The sequence below is a fragment of the Phyllobates terribilis genome, unplaced genomic scaffold (assembly GCF_046119375.1).
Source record: "Phyllobates terribilis strain yellow unplaced genomic scaffold, ASM4611937v1 Scaffold_5__5_contigs__length_657084704, whole genome shotgun sequence".
Classification (NCBI taxonomy): Eukaryota; Metazoa; Chordata; class Amphibia; order Anura; family Dendrobatidae; genus Phyllobates; species Phyllobates terribilis.
The window spans coordinates 517,326,083-517,345,398 of NW_027362765.1; the positions used below are offsets into that span (position 1 = coordinate 517,326,083).

General features: G+C 45.1%; 1 protein-coding gene across 4 annotated transcripts in view; it reads left to right on the forward strand.

Annotated features, from left to right (window-relative positions):
- The first annotated feature begins 6,102 nt into the window (after positions 1–6,102).
- The window catches only part of LOC141273613 (WASH complex subunit 2-like), a 73,496-nt gene continuing 60,282 nt past the window's right edge, over positions 6,103–19,316 (forward strand). For 3 of the 4 annotated variants that reach the window (XM_073685685.1, XM_073685689.1, XM_073685688.1), the window contains exons 1-7: positions 6,103–6,398; positions 7,655–7,819; positions 11,301–11,366; positions 13,511–13,684; positions 16,387–16,480; positions 17,197–17,267; positions 18,258–18,311. In XM_073685685.1, the coding sequence (XP_073541786.1) occupies positions 6,288–6,398; positions 7,655–7,819; positions 11,301–11,366; positions 13,511–13,684; positions 16,387–16,480; positions 17,197–17,267; positions 18,258–18,311 (735 nt within the window). In that variant the 5' untranslated portion in view covers positions 6,103–6,287. The remainder of the gene's footprint in view (positions 6,399–7,654; positions 7,820–11,300; positions 11,367–13,510; positions 13,685–16,386; positions 16,481–17,196; positions 17,268–18,257; positions 18,312–19,316) is intronic. The other variant, XM_073685686.1, reaches the window with a different exon arrangement.

Genomic DNA, 19,316 nt, shown 5'->3' on the forward strand with positions numbered 1-19,316 from the left:
CCTCTTTGAGCAGACCTCGCTTCCGTTTCTGGGCTACATTATCTCTCAGACCGGCCTACAAATGGATCCTGAGAAACTGTCTGCCATCGAGAAATGGCCCCGACCAGAGGGGTTGAAGGCTATTCAACGGTTCCTGGGCTTCGCCAACTATTACCGCCTCTTCATCCCGCACTTCTCTTCCCGGACTGCCCCAATTTCCGCGCTCACCCGTAAGGGTACTAATCCCAAAGAGTGGCCGCCCGAAGCAGAGGAGGCCTTTCTTTCCCTAAAACAGGCCTTCTCTTCCGCCCCGGTGCTGCATCGCCCGGACGGCAACAAGCAGTTCTTCCTGGAAGTTGACGCCTCCTCCTCTGGAGCCGGAGCGGTACTTACTCAAAAATCATCTTCCGGGAGAATGGTAACTTGTGGCTTCTTCTCCAAACTCTTCTCCTCTTCTGAGCGCAACTATTCCATAGGAGACCGAGAGTTATTGGCCATCAAGCTGGCGTTGGAGGAGTGGCGTTACCTACTCGAGGGGGCTCTTCATCCGGTAATAATTTACACTGACCACAAGAACTTGGCTTACCTCCAGCATGCCCAGAGACTTAACCCGCGCCAAGCCCGGTGGTCCTTGTTTTTTGCTCGCTTTGATTTTGTTCTTCATTTTCGCCCGGCTGACAAAAACGTCAAAGCAGACGCCTTGTCCCGATCCTTTCTGGTGTCCGATCTCGAGGAAGAACCTAAACATATCATCGATCCCGCCAGAGTAATGCAGGTGGCTCCCGTGAGTCTAAATCGTCTCCCTCCCGGTAAGACGTTTGTTTCAGTACCTGATCGGGAGAAGATCCTACACTGGGGCCATTCGTCTAAACTAGCTGGCCACGCCGGTCAGAAAAAGACCCTCCAGCTTATTGCCCGGCACTATTGGTGGCCTACCCTGCACAAGGACATAATAGACTTTGTTTCTGCCTGTGTGTCCTGCGCCCGCAACAAAGTCCCGAGACATCTGCCAGCCGGACGCCTCCTTCCGCTTCCTGTACCTGCTGCCCCCTGGCATCATATAGCAATGGACTTTATAACTGATCTCCCCGTCTCTGCCGGTTGTACGGTCATTTGGGTGGTCGCTGACCGCTTTTCCAAGATGGCTCACTTTATTCCCCTGCCAGGCCTTCCGTCTGCACCCGAGCTGGCTAAAGACTTTATCCGCCACATCTTCCGTCTTCATGGCCTGCCCCTCCACATCGTGTCGGATCGTGGGGTACAGTTCACCTCACGTTTCTGGAGAGCCACTTGTAAACTACTAGACGTCACCCTGGACTTCTCTTCCGCTTACCACCCACAGTCCAATGGTCAAGTGGAGCGGATCAATCAGAACCTGACCAGTTACCTCCGGCACTTCGTTAATGCCCACCATTCTGACTGGGTGGATCTCCTACCATGGGCCGAGTTCTCTTATAATAATCACGAGAGCGAATCCTCCTCCAAATCCCCGTTTTTTTGTAGTCTTTGGTCAGCATCCTCGGATTCCTTTTCCTGTCTCCACCTCTGTGGACAACCCTTAAGCGGAATCTCTCGTTAGCAAATTTTCCTCCATATGGGAGAGTACCCGGTCCGCACTCCTTCTGTCATCCGAGCGTATGAAAAGACACGCTGACAAAAAACGCCTGGATCCTCCACAATTTCGTCCAGGAGATAAAGTCTGGCTCTCATCTAAATATGTTCGACTCAAGATACCTTCTTACAAGTTAGGGCCTCGGTTCATCGGTCCTCTGGAGGTCATCAGTCAGATCAACCCGGTGGCCTATAAATTGAAACTCCCGGCCAACTTACGGATCCCTAACTCCTTCCATGTATCTCTCCTCAAACCCGTGGTGCTTAACTCTTTTTCCAAGTCTACAGGTACGCCTCCTGCTCCGGTTTCTGCTGAGGACGAGTTTGAGGTAGAGAACATTCTTGCCACCAAAAGGGTAAGAGGAAAGACCTTTTTTCTGGTAGATTGGAAGGGGTTTGGTCCTGAGGAGAGAACGTGGGAGCCCCGGGAGAACATCCATGCCCCTCTCATCCTAGCTAAATTTCTATCTGGCCTAAAAAAGGGGGGGCCTAAAGGGGGGGGTACTGTAGTGCCGGCGTCCCTGCCCTCTGCTAGGCAGGGACGCTGTTCCCCTCACCGCTCTGCTCCGTGCCCGGCGTCCCTCTCCCGCTCTGCTGGCAGCGCGCGCTCCTTCCCGGCTACTGTGCTTAGGGCGTGCGCGCGCGCGCCCTCCCTCCCTCTTAAAGGGGCCGCGCGCGCCGTCCTAAGGAGTCCCCGGCCAATGGCCGGAGGACTTTACCATATATAAGGCACCTCCTCCAAAATGGAGGTGCCCGAGCAATGTTGTTTCACCGTTCTACTCTGCTTCAGCCCTCAGGTCCCGTTGCCAGTTACCTGCCAGATTCCTGCCAGCTTGCTGTCCTAATCCTGCCTGATTTCCTGTTACCTGCCTGCCTGCCTGAGGTCCGACGGTCTGCCTTACAACTCCGGTCAGTCTGTCTAAGGACCAACTTGCCCGCTCACCTGGGAGCGCACATCAGCTACCTGCCTGCTTGCCTGAGGTCCGACGGTCTGCCTTACAACTCCGGTCAGTCTGTCTATGGACCAGCTTGCCCGCTCACCTGGGAGCGCTTCTCCGCTACCTGCCTGCTTGCCTGCCCGGAGGCTCCGCTGTCACGTGCTGTCACGTGCTGTGACCACCAGCTATTCCAGACTCTTGCCCGCTCACCTGGGAGCGCTTCTCCGCAACCTGCCTGCTTGCCTACCTGGAGGCTCCGCCGTCACGTGCTGTGACCACCTGCTATTCCAGAGACTCTCGCTTGCTCACCTGGGAGCACACATCCTCCATCTGCCTTGCTAGCCTACCTGGAGGTTCAGCCATCACAGGTCGTACCTACCCCTTACCTAGAGACTGCCCCGGTCACTTGCCGTGACCTCCAGCCCGTTCTTCCAGAGACTGCCCCGGTCACTTGCCGTGACCTCCAGCCCGTTCTTCCAGAGACTGCCCTGATCACTTGCCGTGACCTCCTGCCCGTACACCCAGAGACTGTCCCGGTCACCTGCTGTGACTGCCTGCCTGGTCGCCACCCGCTCCCTTACAAGGACCGCTCCCTTGTATAGTAGCCCAGAGGTTCCGCCTCCCAGACCCGTTACAGTATAGAACACCGGAGTTCTTACATCACTTAGGTCTGTCTGATTCAAAACTGTGCTGGAGATGCAAGTCTGGGATAGGTAACATGACACATATATTTTAAACCTCCCTGCTACTTTAAGAATTCTGGTTGGTTGCTAACAAAATGCTTAAAAAGTTAAATTTAATTAGTAGAAACCTCTCCCCAAAAGTAGTATTACTCTCTTGTCCATCTTCGGACTGTAAATTCAAAAAACATGACCCACTTGCCCCGATGGTGAGCGAAGCCAAATACTTAATTCCATCTCATTGGAAAAGCCCTACTCCTCCACACCTCTCCGAATGGATTGAAAAAATCAGACTCATATTCAGAATGAAAGAGATCTCTAACTGGGAGACACACACTCACCCTACATTTCTAAAATCTTGGTCAACATGGAGACATAAATACAGCGCGATAACTTAATCCCACACTCTAGAACTAGCCTAGTCTTTTCAGAATATAACATCCTTCCCAATAACCATATTCTTATTATATATGCAATACATACAAACATAAATTTACACAATGTTGATATAATACGCTAAATCAGACATCTTCCGAGTGAATAACGAATTTTTACGGACCTACTCTATTTCTTAGGGAAGCTCTAGAATGTCTTTTATTGAACAACTCCATAGTAGTCTCTGAACTTCCTTTTAGGACTACTTAAAATTGTACCGTTTACCTGTTCATACCGGCAAGTGTGTGCCAACCTTGTGAAGACTTACAGAAAACGTTTGACCTCTGTCATTGCCAACAAAGGATATATAACAAAGTATTGAGATGAACTTTTGTAATTGACCAAATACTTATTTTCCACCAAAATTTGAAAAAAATTTCTTTCCAAATCAGACAATGTGATTTTTAGGATTTTTTTTCTCATTTTGTCTCTCATAGTTGAGGTCTACCTATGATGTCAATTACAGGCCTCTCTCATCTTTTTAAGTGAGAGAACTTGCACAATTGGTGGCTGACTAAATACTTCTTTTCCCCGCTATATATAGATGGAGGGAGAAAGCCTTTATTCAGGATTGGGGGATTGGTGACTCTTGCACCCATCAGCCTCCAGTTACGCCACTGCCGCTATTACACAGGCAGCGTTGTACTAGTGCCCTTATTGGGGGGGCAGCTATATGGAGCGCACGTGCTAGGCTTATGTAGAGGCTTTCTGAGGGTCACAGCTTAGCTCAGCCCCTGTAGTCTCATGTAGAGGCTTTCTGAGGGTCGCAGCTTAGCTCAGCCCCTGTAGTCTCATGTAGAGGCACTCTGAGGGTCGCAGCTTAGCTCAGCCCCTGTAGTCTCATGTAGAGGCACTCTGAGGGTCGCAGCTTAGCTCAGCCCCTGTAGTCTCATGTAGAGGCATTCTGAGGGTCGCAGCTTAGCTCAGCCCCTGTAGTCTCATGTAGAGGCTTTCTGAGGGTCGCAGCTTAGCTCAGCCCCTGTAGTCTCATGTAGAGGCTTTCTGAGGGTCGCAGCTTAGCTCAGCCCCTGTAGTCTCATGTAGAGGCTTTCTGAGGGCCGCAGCTTAGCTCAGCCCCTGTAGTTTCATGTAGAGGCTTTCTGAGGGCCGCAGCTTAGCTCAGCCCCTGTAGTCTCATGTAGAGGCTTTCTGAGGGTCGCAGCTTAGCTCAGCCCCTGTAGTCTCATGTAGAGGCTTTCTGAGGGTCGCAGCTTAGCTCAGCCCCTGTAGTCTCATGTAGAGGCATTCTGAGGGTCGCAGCTTAGCTCAGCCCCTGTAGTCTCATGTAGAGGCTTTCTGAGGGTCGCAGCTTAGCTCAGCCCCTGTAGTCTCATGTAGAGGCTTTCTGAGGGTCGCAGCTTAGCTCAGCCCCTGTAGTCTCATGTAGAGGCATTCTGAGGGTCGCAGCTTAGCTCAGCCCCTGTAGTCTCATGTAGAGGCTTTCTGAGGGTCGCAGCTTAGCTCAGCCCCTGTAGTCTCATGTAGAGGCTTTCTGAGGGCCGCAGCTTAGCTCAGCCCCTGTAGTCTCATGTAGAGGCTTTCTGAGGGCCGCAGCTTAGCTCAGCCCCTGTAGTTTCATGTAGAGGCTTTCTGAGGGCCGCAGCTTAGCTCAGCCCCTGTAGTCTCATGTAGAGGCATTCTGAGGGTCACAGCTTAGCTCAGCCCCTGTAGTCTCATGTAGAGGCTTTCTGAGGGTCGCAGCTTAGCTCAGCCCCTGTAGTCTCATGTAGAGGCTTTCTGAGGGTCGCAGCTTAGCTCAGCCCCTGTAGTCTCATGTAGAGGCTTTCTGAGGGCCGCAGCTTAGCTCAGCCCCTGTAGTCTCATGTAGAGGCATTCTGAGGGTCGCAGCTTAGCTCAGCCCCTGTAGTCTCATGTAGAGGCTTTCTGAGGGTCGCAGCTTAGCTCAGCCCCTGTAGTCTCATGTAGAGGCTTTCTGAGGGTCGCAGCTTAGCTCAGCCCCTGTAGTCTCATGTAGAGGCTTTCTGAGGGCCGCAGCTTAGCTCAGCCCCTGTAGTCTCATGTAGAGGCTTTCTGAGGGTCGCAGCTTAGCTCAGCCCCTGTAGTCTCATGTAGAGGCTTTCTGAGGGTCGCAGCTTAGCTCAGCCCCTGTAGTCTCATGTAGAGGCATTCTGAGGGTCGCAGCTTAGCTCAGCCCCTGTAGTCTCATGTAGAGGCATTCTGAGGGTCGCAGCTTAGCTCAGCCCCTGTAGTCTCATGTAGAGGCTTTCTGAGGGCCGCAGCTTAGCTCAGCCCCTGTAGTCTCATGTAGAGGCATTCTGAGGGTCGCAGCTTAGCTCAGCCCCTGTAGTCTCATGTAGAGGCTTTCTGAGGGCCGCAGCTTAGCTCAGCCCCTGTAGTCTCATGTAGAGGCATTCTGAGGGTCGCAGCTTAGCTCAGCCCCTGTAGTCTCCCGTGTAATTCTTCAGCTTATTCCTCCCAGCAGCTGTGACATCTCCCCGCCCAGCGGCGCCGTCAGGCGGGTCACGTGTCCACAATGTCACATGACGGCGGTCACCTGGGCTCCGCTCTAATATGGCGCCGCGAGCTGACTAGACCCCAGAAGTGATGTGACGCTGGGACCCCCGTCCTCTTCACAACCTCTGCGGATCGTACGACGCTGCTCCAGGCCGTGTGCTCTGAAGTCATGAACGGCCCCGTGAGCGCCGGGACTGAGGAGCCCGTGTGGCAGAGACCGTGGTCCCTGGAGGAGATCGGGAGCAGCAGGCAGAGCTGGTCTCTTGCGGCCGATGCTGGGGTGAGAGCGATGTCTGTGCTTGTCTTGTACTCCGTCATCTATGTACCGATGGCAGCCAATCCGATCACAGCTAAGCAGGAGAACTTGTGCGATGTGATTGATTGCGATGCTACAAGAGACCCCGGGAGTTGTGTGTACGACCCACACACAGTGCATGGCAGCCCCCCAGCACTTAAAGGAGTTGTCCAGTGACAAGAACCCTCTGCACGATTGCTGACAGCGGATCTGTGGGTGTGGGGGGTCCTGCGCCTGTCAGGAGATGGGGGGGCTGGAATCCTTTGCACACATTGGACCTCTACTCCATTCATCCCCTATGGAGCTTGTTGTCTGTCCTGTAATTGCTGCTGTGCAGTAGAAGGTGCACGGCTTAGAGATGAACAATTAGATTCCCAAGACCTGGTCCGGCCTCCATGACAGCCGGTTTTCACTATTACCCCGGCGTCCAGGCCACCTCTGCACTTATCGGGTCTCTTGATGCCCCCTCCCCGAGTGGTGCAATTAAGGGGTACTGATGGGTTGTCATGGCAACCAGGGGTCTACTGAAGGCCTTCGTCACCACCATCTTGCGCTCCTATGATGCCAAACCTGTGGAGAGATTCTTAAATTCACTATATACTTAAGTATTGAGAGCACGCAGTGCTTGTAAGCAATCAAAAAAGCAAAAGGTAAAAATAGAAAAATAAAAGTTTTAAAAATCTATTAAAATAAAATGAAAAGTTTGTGGATCCTGACCCCCCCCCTTTTTCCCCATTAAAAATAAATAAATAAATAAAGATTTGTTATTGGCAAAACACAAAAGTTTGGTCTGTAATAACATAAAATTATTTAACCCATATAGTAAACTCCGTAAAGAAAGAAAGTCAAAACACCAGAGCTGCCGTTTTATTGTCACCATATCCTCCCCCAAAGAATGCAATAAAAACAATCAAATATATGTATTCTCAGTATATGGAAAGATAAGTGGTGCCATTCAATTCGACATCTTGTTCTTAATATACCTCTTTTGGCTATTTTGTCAGAAAAAGTAAAATTTTGGCTCTTGAAAGAAGGGAAGGAAAATAAAGTGCAAAAACGTTACCCCTTTCTTGTGGCAGGAAAGGGTTAAGGTGCAGGTTTACCTTACATACTAGTGATGCAGATGGGTCCCCTTCTATACACATGGATCTTCCTGTGTAATGTCTGGATGGTTGCAGTCTATTGTGGCACCATAAATCTCTTACAATGTCCTTTATTGTTTGTGGTGTTTTTGCTTTTAGCTCCTGAATTTTCTCCAAGAATTCTCCCACCAGACCATCTCCAGGACCCATGAGATTGAGAAGCAGCTGGACGGCCTCGTCCATGAAGCCAAGAGCACGGAGTGCCGGCTGCACAACATCTTCAATGATTTCCTCATGCTCTCCAATACTCAGTTTATAGAGAATGTGGGTGACTGTTTTTTTTTTTTTCTTTCCTTTGTGAAAAGTTTTTCCATCTTTATTATTATTAATTATTATAGCACCATTTATTCCATGGCTAGAAAAAACACTTACAATAATCTTAATCTTAACAAACAAGTCAGCGACTGGTACAGGAGGAGCGAGGACCCTGCCCGCGAGGGCTCACAATCTACAAGGGATGGGTGAGGATACAGTAGGTGAGGGTAGAGCTGGCCGTGCAGTGGTATGGTGGAGCGGTTGTTACTGCAGGTTGTAGGCTTGTCGGAAGAGGTGGGTCTTCAGGTTCCTTTTGAAGGTTTCCACGGTAGGCTAGAGTCTGATATGTTGGGGTAGAGAGTTCCAGAGTAGGGGGATACACGGGAGAAATCTTGTATGCGATTGTGGGAAGAGGAGATAAGAGGGGAGTAGAGCAGGAGATTTTGTGAGGATCAGAGGTTGCTTGCAGGTAAGTACTGGGAGACTAGGTCACAGATGTATGGAGGAGACAGGCTGTGGATGGCTTTGTATGCCATGGTTAGGGTTTTGAACTGGATTCTCTGGGCAATGGGGAGCCAGTGCAGGGATTGACAGAGGGGAGAGGTTGGGGAATAGCGGGGGTACGGGTGGATTAGTCGGGCAGCAGAGTTTAGGATAGATTGGAGGGGGTCGAGAGAGTTGGAAGGGAGGCCACAGAGCAGGATGATGCAGTAGTCGAGGCGGGAGATGATGAGGGCATGCACTAGTGTTTTTGCAGAGTATGCTGAGGGTCTAGGCTAAGTTCACACAAGCATATGAAAAATTGTCCATTTTTCGTCTTTCGTTTTTATACATCATCAGTTTATTGCAATTTACAAAATCAAAAAAGGACAAAACGGATAGAGATAGTGCCAGTTTAGGAGATGATATGACCACTTGTGAACGCCATCTCTTCATGGACGATGTGGTCACATGATCCCCTATTTTATGGACGAATCAGTGTCCATATTTCTCCCTGACACTTGAGCTGTGGGGAAATGGGGGATGTAAATGTTCTACTGTGTTTAAATAATGTGCACAGTATTGACAGAATATTAGTTTTATGTACTACTAGTTCTACAGCTACAATAGATGAATAGTGGCCGGCCCCTTTAAGCTTGAATGCCGCATGTATCCGTCATGAGTGTTGGTCCTGCCCACCGTACCCACGAGATCTCTACTGGAGCGCAGCTGTAATACACATATCCCCTCACCACCACAACTGCCGGGGTCAGAGTTTCCTCCGATCCCAGTACTAAGGAGTTTATAGGAGGGAGGGAGTTGTAATGTGGTGAAGCGTGACTGTGGTGCTGGGGGGCCTAATAATGGCCAGGTCTGCCTTTTGAACCATAGGCAATAATGCTTTGAAATACTATGGATACCAAAGTATTAGACAAGTGATCTCGCTTGGTCAAGTCTGCTTGTTTGACAAAAGAAAAATGAAGATCAAATTCAATAAGGTCCAGACTCCCCCAAAAGGTGTTTTAATTGCACCATAAAAACACACCTCAATTGCCATAATCATTTTGTGTAAAGGATTTAGCATTCCATACAATAAATTAAATGTATCCAAACATTAAAACCGCAACATGTAAAACTTTTTATTTTTGTTACAATAGTTTAAAGGGAATCTGTCAGCAGGTTTTTGCTCTGTATTTGAGAACAGCATAATGTAGGAGCAGAGACACTGATTCCAGCGATGTGTCACTTACTGGGTTGTGTTTTGTTGTTTCAGTAAAATTTGTGTTTTATCAGCAGCATATTATCCCTAGAGGACTAGGTGTCTTGTGCTTCCCAGTCTACCCCATCACTGATTAGCAGCTTTCTGTCAATATACAATGTACACAGAAAGCTGCTAATCGGTGATGTGGGTTATACAGGGCTCAGCATCACAAGCCCTGCTAAATCTGCAGCAGAGAAAACTGTGATTCTATCACAACTGCTGCACTCAGTAAACTAAGGAACATATAGCTGGAATCGGGGTCTCTGTCCCTGCCTCATGCCCAACTCCTCCTAACCCCCCCAAAAAAATAAAAAATAGGCTGATAGGGTTGCATTGCAGAGGTATTTTAATGGCAGCGCTTGATGTTAAATATCTGATATACTTTTATAAATTTGCATTTTAAAGGGAATGTGTCATCAGAAAATGTCCTATTGTTTGAGGCTATGTGCCCACGATGCAGAAATGCTCCGGATTTTTTCCTGAGCGTTTCTGCATCTCCCTGGCAGAAAAAACGCATGCGGATTGTACGTGCTTATTGTACATGCTTTTTTTCCTGCCAGGGACATGTGGATGTGAAGCGTTCTTCACATGCATTTCCGCATGCGGGTTGTCAAGTGCTTTCCAAGCGATTTTAGCATCACTTGGAAAGTGCTTGACAATTTGGTCACACTATATAAATCCATGCAAACAGCATGGATTTATATAGTGTGACCCGAGAGAATGTCAAAAAAATAAATCTATACTTACCCTGATGTCCCCCGGAGTGTTTATCCGATCTGTCCTGGCTACCGGCAGCTCGCGGTACACTGAAGGACCTGCCGTCACATCACTATGACATCAGCGCAGGTCCTTCAGTCCACCGCGAGCTGCCGGCAAGTGAAGACAAGGAGACCGGGGGCCATCAGAAGGCAAGTGTAATATTTATTTTTTATTTTATTCTTTTTTTTACAGGTTCTATGGTACCCGGGTCTGAAGGAGAGTCTCCTGTCCTCCACACCTGGATACCATCCGCACATTGAAACGCATGGATTCCGCATGTACAGATCCAGTGATGCACATGGCAGACCTTCTACCATGCTTTTTTTAAGCATCTCGGCAGCGTTTTTGCCGCTGCTTAAACACTTAAAAAACGCATCGTGGGCACACAGCCTAAATCAGGTTTTTGTATTATATGCCATTAATTAAAAAAGAAAAAAATGTAGCTTTTTTTTTCTTTGCCATTTCACAATCTGTATTAAAAACAAAATTTGTAATCTGGCAAATCAATTGTCACACTGGCTGCTGGAGCTATTTTAGAATCAAACTTCTGTCCCTACAGAAAGAGTTTTCAGCAATCTCATTATCATCAGAGGCAGGCTTACAATAACAGGTAACACATCAAATACACAGCAGATAACACAGGATCCACCAGTCTCAATGGATGATGTCCTAGATGACTCTGCTCCCCCTATTCAAAATTACCTTTACACACGCTCATTAGAGACTTCAAGCTATTAAATAGGGTCTGATTCAGTCTATTGTTGCTAATGTAAAGGATGTGCTATTTCCTGAAAGAACATGAAGTCTGAGTCTGGAATATTCCCAGTGGCCAGTGTGAAACCTGCAGATTGCAATATTACAGATTGAAAACATTTTAAAAAATGTAAAAAAAACACATTCAGCATGAAAACCTGATTTACTCAAGAAGTCATTTTGTGATGACGCACGCCCTTTATTTGGATTTGTAACACAAAATGCTTTTTTTTCCAGAGGGTGTATGACGAAGAAGTTGAGGAACATGTTGTAAAGACTGACGTAGGCGAGAAACCTGAACAGGTATGTCTGACCATTTTCTAATGCTGAATTAGTTTTCATTTTGTTCTAAAGAGTAACCGTTATTTTCTTTTGTCCAGCATGAAAAGTTAGGAAACTTTGCAAATCGCCTTATTAGAAGATTCGTCTTCATTCCTGTAAATAAAAACAATAATTACATGTAAGTGTTTTCCAAACCCCTGCTTTTCCCTAGTGATCTGCATTGATATCAGAACATATTCGTGTGGAGTACAGATGATGGCAGTGAGAGGTTGTGCACCTGTGTCCACCTCTGAGTGATGTGATATTCTCATGCAGCAAGCTCAGCAGACCCTCACTGCCCCTTGTATGCTGTAATGGAAGCATTGGATCTTCTTCCACACACATCTTGTCTCATTATGTCCGTCCTCCCCAGTGATGCATACAGGATGCCTGTGGACAAGCAAATCCAATGCTTCCATGACAGTATACAGGGGGCAGCGAGGGTCTGTTTATTGACCCACAATAGACATTCTTTTTCTTGGTTGGTACAGAGGCGGTGCTGTGGGTTTTGCCACCCACACAGCAATGTGACAGGAGCGCTGGCTGATGTTGCAGGAGATTGTTCCAGTAAGCACAACACTAAGAGGACGCAGGTGCTGACCCTCTCACTGCCATCATCTGTACTCCAAATGAGTACATTGTGCTATTAATGCAGCTGAAGACCAGTAAAACAAATGTTACAGGAATGAACACAAATCCCATAATAAAGTGATTTTCAGTTTCCTAGCTTTCCATTCTGTACAAAATTAGCAAAAAATAAAGTTTAGTTATTCTTTAAGTTAATGTGTCACTTGCAGTACCTCTTACTGTCACTTCCAGGACACACAAGGCCACTCAGCTATTACCTGATAAAACTGTAATTTGGAATGAAATGCTCCCAGAGCCGACCCCACATTCAGCTGCAAACATTTTTTGTGTTTTTTTATTTTTCTTCTTTTGTGCTAAGAGGGAAGTCTAGAAGAAGGTCAATGCTAGTTTGGGCAAACAAAAATAATGTGAAATATATAGCACTTGAACTTTGCCTGACAATCGACAGTGGAAACACATAACTACATTTAAGGGTTTTGTTAGATAGATAGATAGATAGATAGATAGATAGATAGATATATCTCTATTTTATTTTATTTTTTTTTACTTGTTCCTTTTTTTTCCTAAATAATAATAAAAAAAATTGCATATTATGTTTAACATATGAAAAGTATATATGGAGAAAAAAAATCTAAGGTGCTCTCTAGTATCAAAAAAATTCCGTTCATTAAGGATAACACACCAATTGTATTAGATATGTATTAAAAAGGAAAACAAGCAACATATACACACAAAACCGTGGTGTATTATGTTTGTTTCCTACGCAAAATAAATGGTGGAAAAAGGTGCAGTGTGAATATGTCCTAATGCTGATAGTCTATACATAGGATAAGCCATCAATATCATATTGGCGATGGTCTAACCCCAGGCATCCCCGCTAATCAGCTGCTTAATAATGGTGCTTCGGGTACATCATACGTTTTGTTGTGTGAGCCTAATATTAGAGGTTTATGGCTCAGTCCTATTCAAGTGCTCAAGAACAAGCTGCAGTATTTGGCACAGCCACTACAAATCGTACGGCGCTGTTCCTGGTAACCAGGGAAGAGAATGCGGCGGTCTTAAGCTGATCAGTTTGGCTTTGGGAATCAGACCCCCACTTCTGCGAAATTGCCTTTCTCATGAGTAAGTCATCAATATCAATGTCCCAGTAAATCCTTTAATTATCTTGTGATTACTTTTGCAGGACATAGAACCTGAAAGTCACTTCTTATTGTGCGTTTTATGATTGGCTAATTCAATGTAGATGAGAGAGAAGGAGGAATATATAACGCCATGTTCACACCAAATATACAACATAAGAGCTGGACTGATATATACCCACGGGCATCACATCTAGCATAGTCCAGATATGAAAAACTAAAATTGTGAATATGACCGAAGTAAAGGTCGGAGGTGAAATGAATCGTTTAGTCACTATTTTCTTGGTACAATTATTTGTGAGCCTGTAATATGATCTGCATAATACTCAGTGTTTTTATTACTCTTCGATTTAAATGTTTTTTTTTGTTGATTTGATAACTTTTCTTCGTATTTGAAAGGAGAAAACCAGAGAGCAGAAGGAAGTAGAATTAATCCCCAAAATCCAGGAAGCGGTAAATTTTGGTTTACAAGTGCTGGAAACTGCATTTGAACAACTTGATATTAAGGCAGGAAACTCCGATTCTGAAGATGAAGAAGTGAATGAAAGAGTGGAAATTATTCTGGAGCCAAAGGTAAAGTACCAGCACACGTAATGCTGGGCAAGCAATGGAACCAGCCCCAAAAAACACTATTGAAAAGTTATGGGGTCTGTTCAAGAGACCTGATCCCTCAACACATTATCAGTTCTCAAAAGGAACCCTGCAGGAAGGATAAGGAGTTCAGCTAAATAGACAATGTAGCCGCTCGATTTTGGAGCAGGTATAAAAGTTTCCCGTTTTTACAATCGGCGCAGGTCTCCGAGCGGTCGGACAGCCACTGAACAATAAGTTATCCCCCTATGCTTTTCATCTTTTAAAACGATGTTCATTATTGCTATGCCTTAAACCTGAACTATTGCAACCCAAACGTGCACAGTATAACTAGTGGTGAAAGAACAAATACTGTGTTGTTTTACAGTTATAACATGCAATAATCCTATTTTCCAAGGCTGATTTCAGTCTTCTTCCTCTATCACTTGTTTCATCTGAGAATTGAAGAGGAATAACTTTTTAGTATTCACACAAAACATATTTCTACTAAATGACTCTGATTCGTTATATAGAGTTCTGCTTTGTATAAGGATAGGTTCACACGAGCAAATAAAATCTATTGTTCAGTGTTTCAGCCAGAAAACTCAAATGATTTTTTTTTCTCACTAGTCATCCGTATACAATCTGTCCCCCGCGGGTACACCTCCCCCGCTGACAGTGATTGACAGATCTCTACCTATAGGCACATGTAGGTAGAGACCTGTCAATCCAGTGCAGAGTGTAAGGAGAAGCCACCGAGCACCCGCCTGTCCGATTAGTCTATGGTTATTAAAGTATGTTTTTCTCAAACAATGCCGCCTTTCAGAGTCAAACATACCTGGCTGAAATCATACAGCCAGTGCCTGATAAATGCTACCCATAGATTTGGCCGCATGTACCAGCTGACAGGTTCCCTTTAATAATTTACAAGACCATTTAAGTTTCCTATGTTACAGAATTGCAATGTATGCGTGAAAACGAATGCTATACTGTGGCTCCATATGGCATGGACTTGAATGGGTGAATCTCATGCAATTTACGGAAGAAACTAGTGCATGCTGTGATTTATTTTTTTTTTCACACGCAGATTTAGTCAGTGAAAAATATCGCTCATCTGCACTGCCCCATTGAATAACATTGGTTCATTTTTTTCACAGACAGCAAACGGACCAAAAATGCAGTCATGTGAACGAGCCCTTAGTCTCGTTTATTTTGATGAGGCCAGGATCACTCTTGCCCCACTCTTTTCCTATGTTTCCCATAACTTTACTCATCAGAGGTCATAAAACTTAACCTGTCCATTCATGCTGCCCAAACCATGTGCAGCATGAATCGGAGCCTGGCTGCATGATTACAGCCAGGTATGTTTTTGTCTGAAATGCTCCAGTGTTTCAGAGAAAACAGTTTGAAAAATGGTCTGGGAACTATAGAGAGAGACAATGAGTCTGATGTGGTCCCCTGCCGGATTCATCTCGCACCGCTCCAGGTGATTGACAGATCTCTTCCATCTGGGTATATAGGGAGAGACTTCTATATCAACTGGAGTATTTCAGAGAAAACCATACCTACCTGTAACCATGAAAAAAACACACGTTGAGCTGGAGTTTCAGTTGGTATCCATTCAACATATAAATGCATGTTCATATTGGCCATAAAACAGACAAAACCTACAAGAAACAAAATGAACATAAACCCTGCTGTAACTAAGTAATTAAAAAGCAAAAGTGCATTTATATAAGAGTTCTTGGTAACACTGTTTTTGATCAAAACTAGCATAAAAGTCATCCCACCATGGCAAGGTGACCCTATTTGGGATGGTCCTACACTGTCTAATATTAAAACCTTACCATGTGTCAGACGTGACCTGTGTGAATAAGGGCAGACAAAGGACCGGGTCCCAAACTCTGGACACCCTTATTCACACAGTTCACATCTGACGCATGGTAAGGTTTTAATATTAGACAGCGTAGGACCGTCTTGAATAGGGTCATCTTGCTGTGGTGGGATGGCTTTTATGCTTTTTTGATCAAAAACAGTGTTACTGAGAACCCTATGTTATTTAAGTACACTTTTGCTTTTTACTTATTTAGTTACAGCAGGGTTTATGATCATTTTGTTTCTTGTAGGTTCTAGCTGTAATCATGTAGCCAGGCTCTGATTCATGCTCCCCATGATTTGGAAAGCAGGAATCGAGTAACAGGATCCCTTTTAGGTTATATTGTGCATAACACAGCAATGTTAATTAACATTTTACTGTATATGATAACAGCCACGTTCGAACTGCCACTGTCAAATGTAATAGCCATCACTAGCAGCCATCAGGAGTGAATATGACTGGTTGAGTCAGTTCTTTGCAGGAACATCAGTAGTAGAGTTGAGCTGATTGATCCACGGAGGATCGATTTTTGAATCAAATTTCCTGAAATTTGTGGTTTCATGCAAATTCTAACATTTTAAGATTCAATTCGGTGAAGTCCAATTTCAAAAGATCTGCTCCTCTAAACAGTAGTGATCTTTACATTATGCGTGTAGATATTCAGCGGTTGAGGGGTTAATGAGATCCGCTCCTTCAAGAATCCGTATGTCCGTATCTGAGCCATAAGTCTCTCGCTTACTGCTGTGTTTTTATACACGGTGGAGTCTGAAGTTTTGATTTAATGAAACTATTTTGTCTGAATAAAAAGTTTTGTCTGGTTTATTTTCAGGATTTATACATAGATCGCCCATTACCGTATTTAATTGGCTCCCAGTTATTCATGCAGCAAGAAGATGTAGGTCTTGGGGACCTATCAAGTGAAGGTAATTTTTTTGTGTATTATTTCCCTATGGAAAAGGTTAACATCCACTTAGTTAAAGGAAACCTGCCACATTGTAAATGCAGTCTGATCTGTGAACAGCACGGTCTAGAGAAGGAGAAGCCGAGCAGAATGGTATATAGGTTTATTAGTGTAACTTGTAATTCATTCATTGAATGTATTTATAAGAGTCCAGTGGGCAGTCATTAGTGATTGACACCTATCTGCATGCACAAACATCACTGAATAGCACCGCCCACTGGACTCCTATACCTGCATGCACCAGAGATTACAACGAATAAAATGCAACTTTTCCCACAATGATGTATATGACTGATCATCTCCTCCTGCTCTGTAACACCCTGCCTGCAGTTCAGATACCATTTTCCACATCACAGGTTCTCTTTCAGAGACTGTGTCTTGCTTACTGTCCCCATACACATAAGAGCAAAGTCAGTCGAACCCCTCTGATTTGGCTAGACCATCCAACTTTGTGTATTAGGATGTGCCTCTTTCCTCAATGGCAGATGTTATGGGAACGGAAAAAAAAACTTTAGACAAATGCTTTTGACTTGGGAGCATCAATAAATTAGAGAATGTTCCAAAACCCTCTGTTTTTAGCATTAATGTAAAGTTTTCTTATGCAGGTTTATATAAGAGACCCATAAGTATCATTCTTGTACAGTATTTATTACTGATGATGCTTTTATGTTCCCACAGAAGGGTCTGTAGATAATGATCGGGGGAGCGCTATTGACAGTGAGGAGGACGATGACAAAGATAATGACGAGGTATTATTTTTTCTTTATTTCTTACAATGTTGTCAGCGTTTCTCCTTTGCTGATGTTTACAGGAATCTCACCATTATTGCACCATTAAAATTATAGTAATCATTACAGGCATAGATGAGGGAGCTGGGTATTAGTGGGGGTGCCAAACAGTCATTCTTCTCCTTACCAGAATATTCAGATTTAGGGCTAAGAGAGGTGGTCTAAGAGATAAAGTTTCTCCTTGTGGAGATTACCAAGCAAGCGTAAGGAGACTTATAGGCCAATAAATGCTCTCCTGGGAATTTAAATATGCCATTAGTCTCTTCAGAGAGGAAAAGGAGAGGAGCACTAGCGCCACCTATTGGGGATAGCAATCCTAAAAGTCAATATTGAGCCTTGCCACAAGATTTATGATAAAAAGCCAAAGCAGAAACTGCATTCTTAGATGCATGTTTTGGGTGTTTGCTCCTTTTCAGTGCAAAGCAGAAGGACCGCTTTGCCTGGGTGAGAGCGAGAGCAACCAGAATCTTTGTCCTGGGTGAATGAAAGCTAAGTGACATCTCTGGTTATCAGTGACACGGACTATAAATATTAATTCTGCTCGCAGCGAGATGTCGCTGCCTTGCTGTAAGCCCTACAAGAAGTGTCAGTAGCCAATATTGACCCTCCTCAGTCGCTGTTGGATCTTTTGAAGAGATTGTCCTTCCAAAAAAAAACTTCAGCCACTGAATCGCTATCTAATTTAGTTTTTCTCCTATTACTAATTCGATCTCTGCACCAGATTATACCAGCGTGACGCAATCTTGTTACGCAGAAGTGTTACCTTACCGTTGTGCCTGTGATGCCCACAAATAACGCTCCGTCACTTCCTGAAGTCATTCTGCTTTTTACGCAATAATGTTGGTGTATACATAGTTGTCACCTTTCTCTTGCAGTATATGCTGTAATTCTATTTTACATGTTTATATTGTTCCTTGTAATATTTTGGACAAACCATGAATCTGTTTCCAACTACAGGAGTCAGAAGAAGACTTTGGCAACAACTCAGATGAAGAAAAGAAACCAGTGAGATATACTATTTGTGTTTTATGTTATGTTCTCCCGTGTTGTCATCTGTCTACAGAATAGGTAATAACTCGTTGATCGGTCGGGGTCCGGCCGCTGAGATCTGCACTGATCGCCAGAATGGGGCACTTTTGTCCCAGATAGCATGGAGCTCCAGTGACCATACTCGACTGCCGCTCCATTCATTCTCCATGGGGCTGAGGAGGGCTCCACATGGCTCTTTCTGGCCGCCTCATAGAAAATGAATGGAGCAGGGGTTCGCATCTCCATTGTGTAACTGGCCTAAAAGTTCCCCATCGGGGACGAAAATTCCCTGTTCTACCTATAGGTGCGGGTCTCAGCGGTCAGGTCTCCATTGATCAGTAAATTGTCACCTATCCTCTGGATAAGTGATAGCTTGTTTTCACCGCACCACCCCGCTAAGACAATGCAAGGCTAAGTTTGCAATAGTGTCCCACCTACATTTTTAATAGATTGAAACCGATTTCACCGGAGATCCCATATTGCTCCAATTCTCCTCTGATTTAAGTGCGAAAGTACTGTATGGGATTAGGATACAATTCGGGCCTTCTTCCCAAAACAGTGTAAAACCTGTGCATGGGTTGTGTCTGATGCTGCAGTTGGGGGAACGTGGAGTGCCTGTCCTTGTGGGGTGTACTTTTGTATAGTGCTGGCGGCCCAGCTGGTCTAATATAATGGACGTCATTAATATGCTGTAAGCTAGAGATCACAATACATGTGTGTGACTGACGCCCTATACAAGCCTTATCTATGTGCATTTATAATTCTATGCAATCACCCCCTCCATGAATGGTCGGCGTAACAATGCTTTGCTAGCCTGCTACCAGTAAGTCTTCCTTATGGAACCAGTGCTACCAATTTACTGCATTTAGAATAAAAAAAAAAAATTTCCAGTAAAATGAATAGGGCCGTTAGTGGGGACATTTGTCTGTTTAGGTTATACAACAGAAGTAAATACCCATTGGAGAGTAAGCCTAGTGTGAA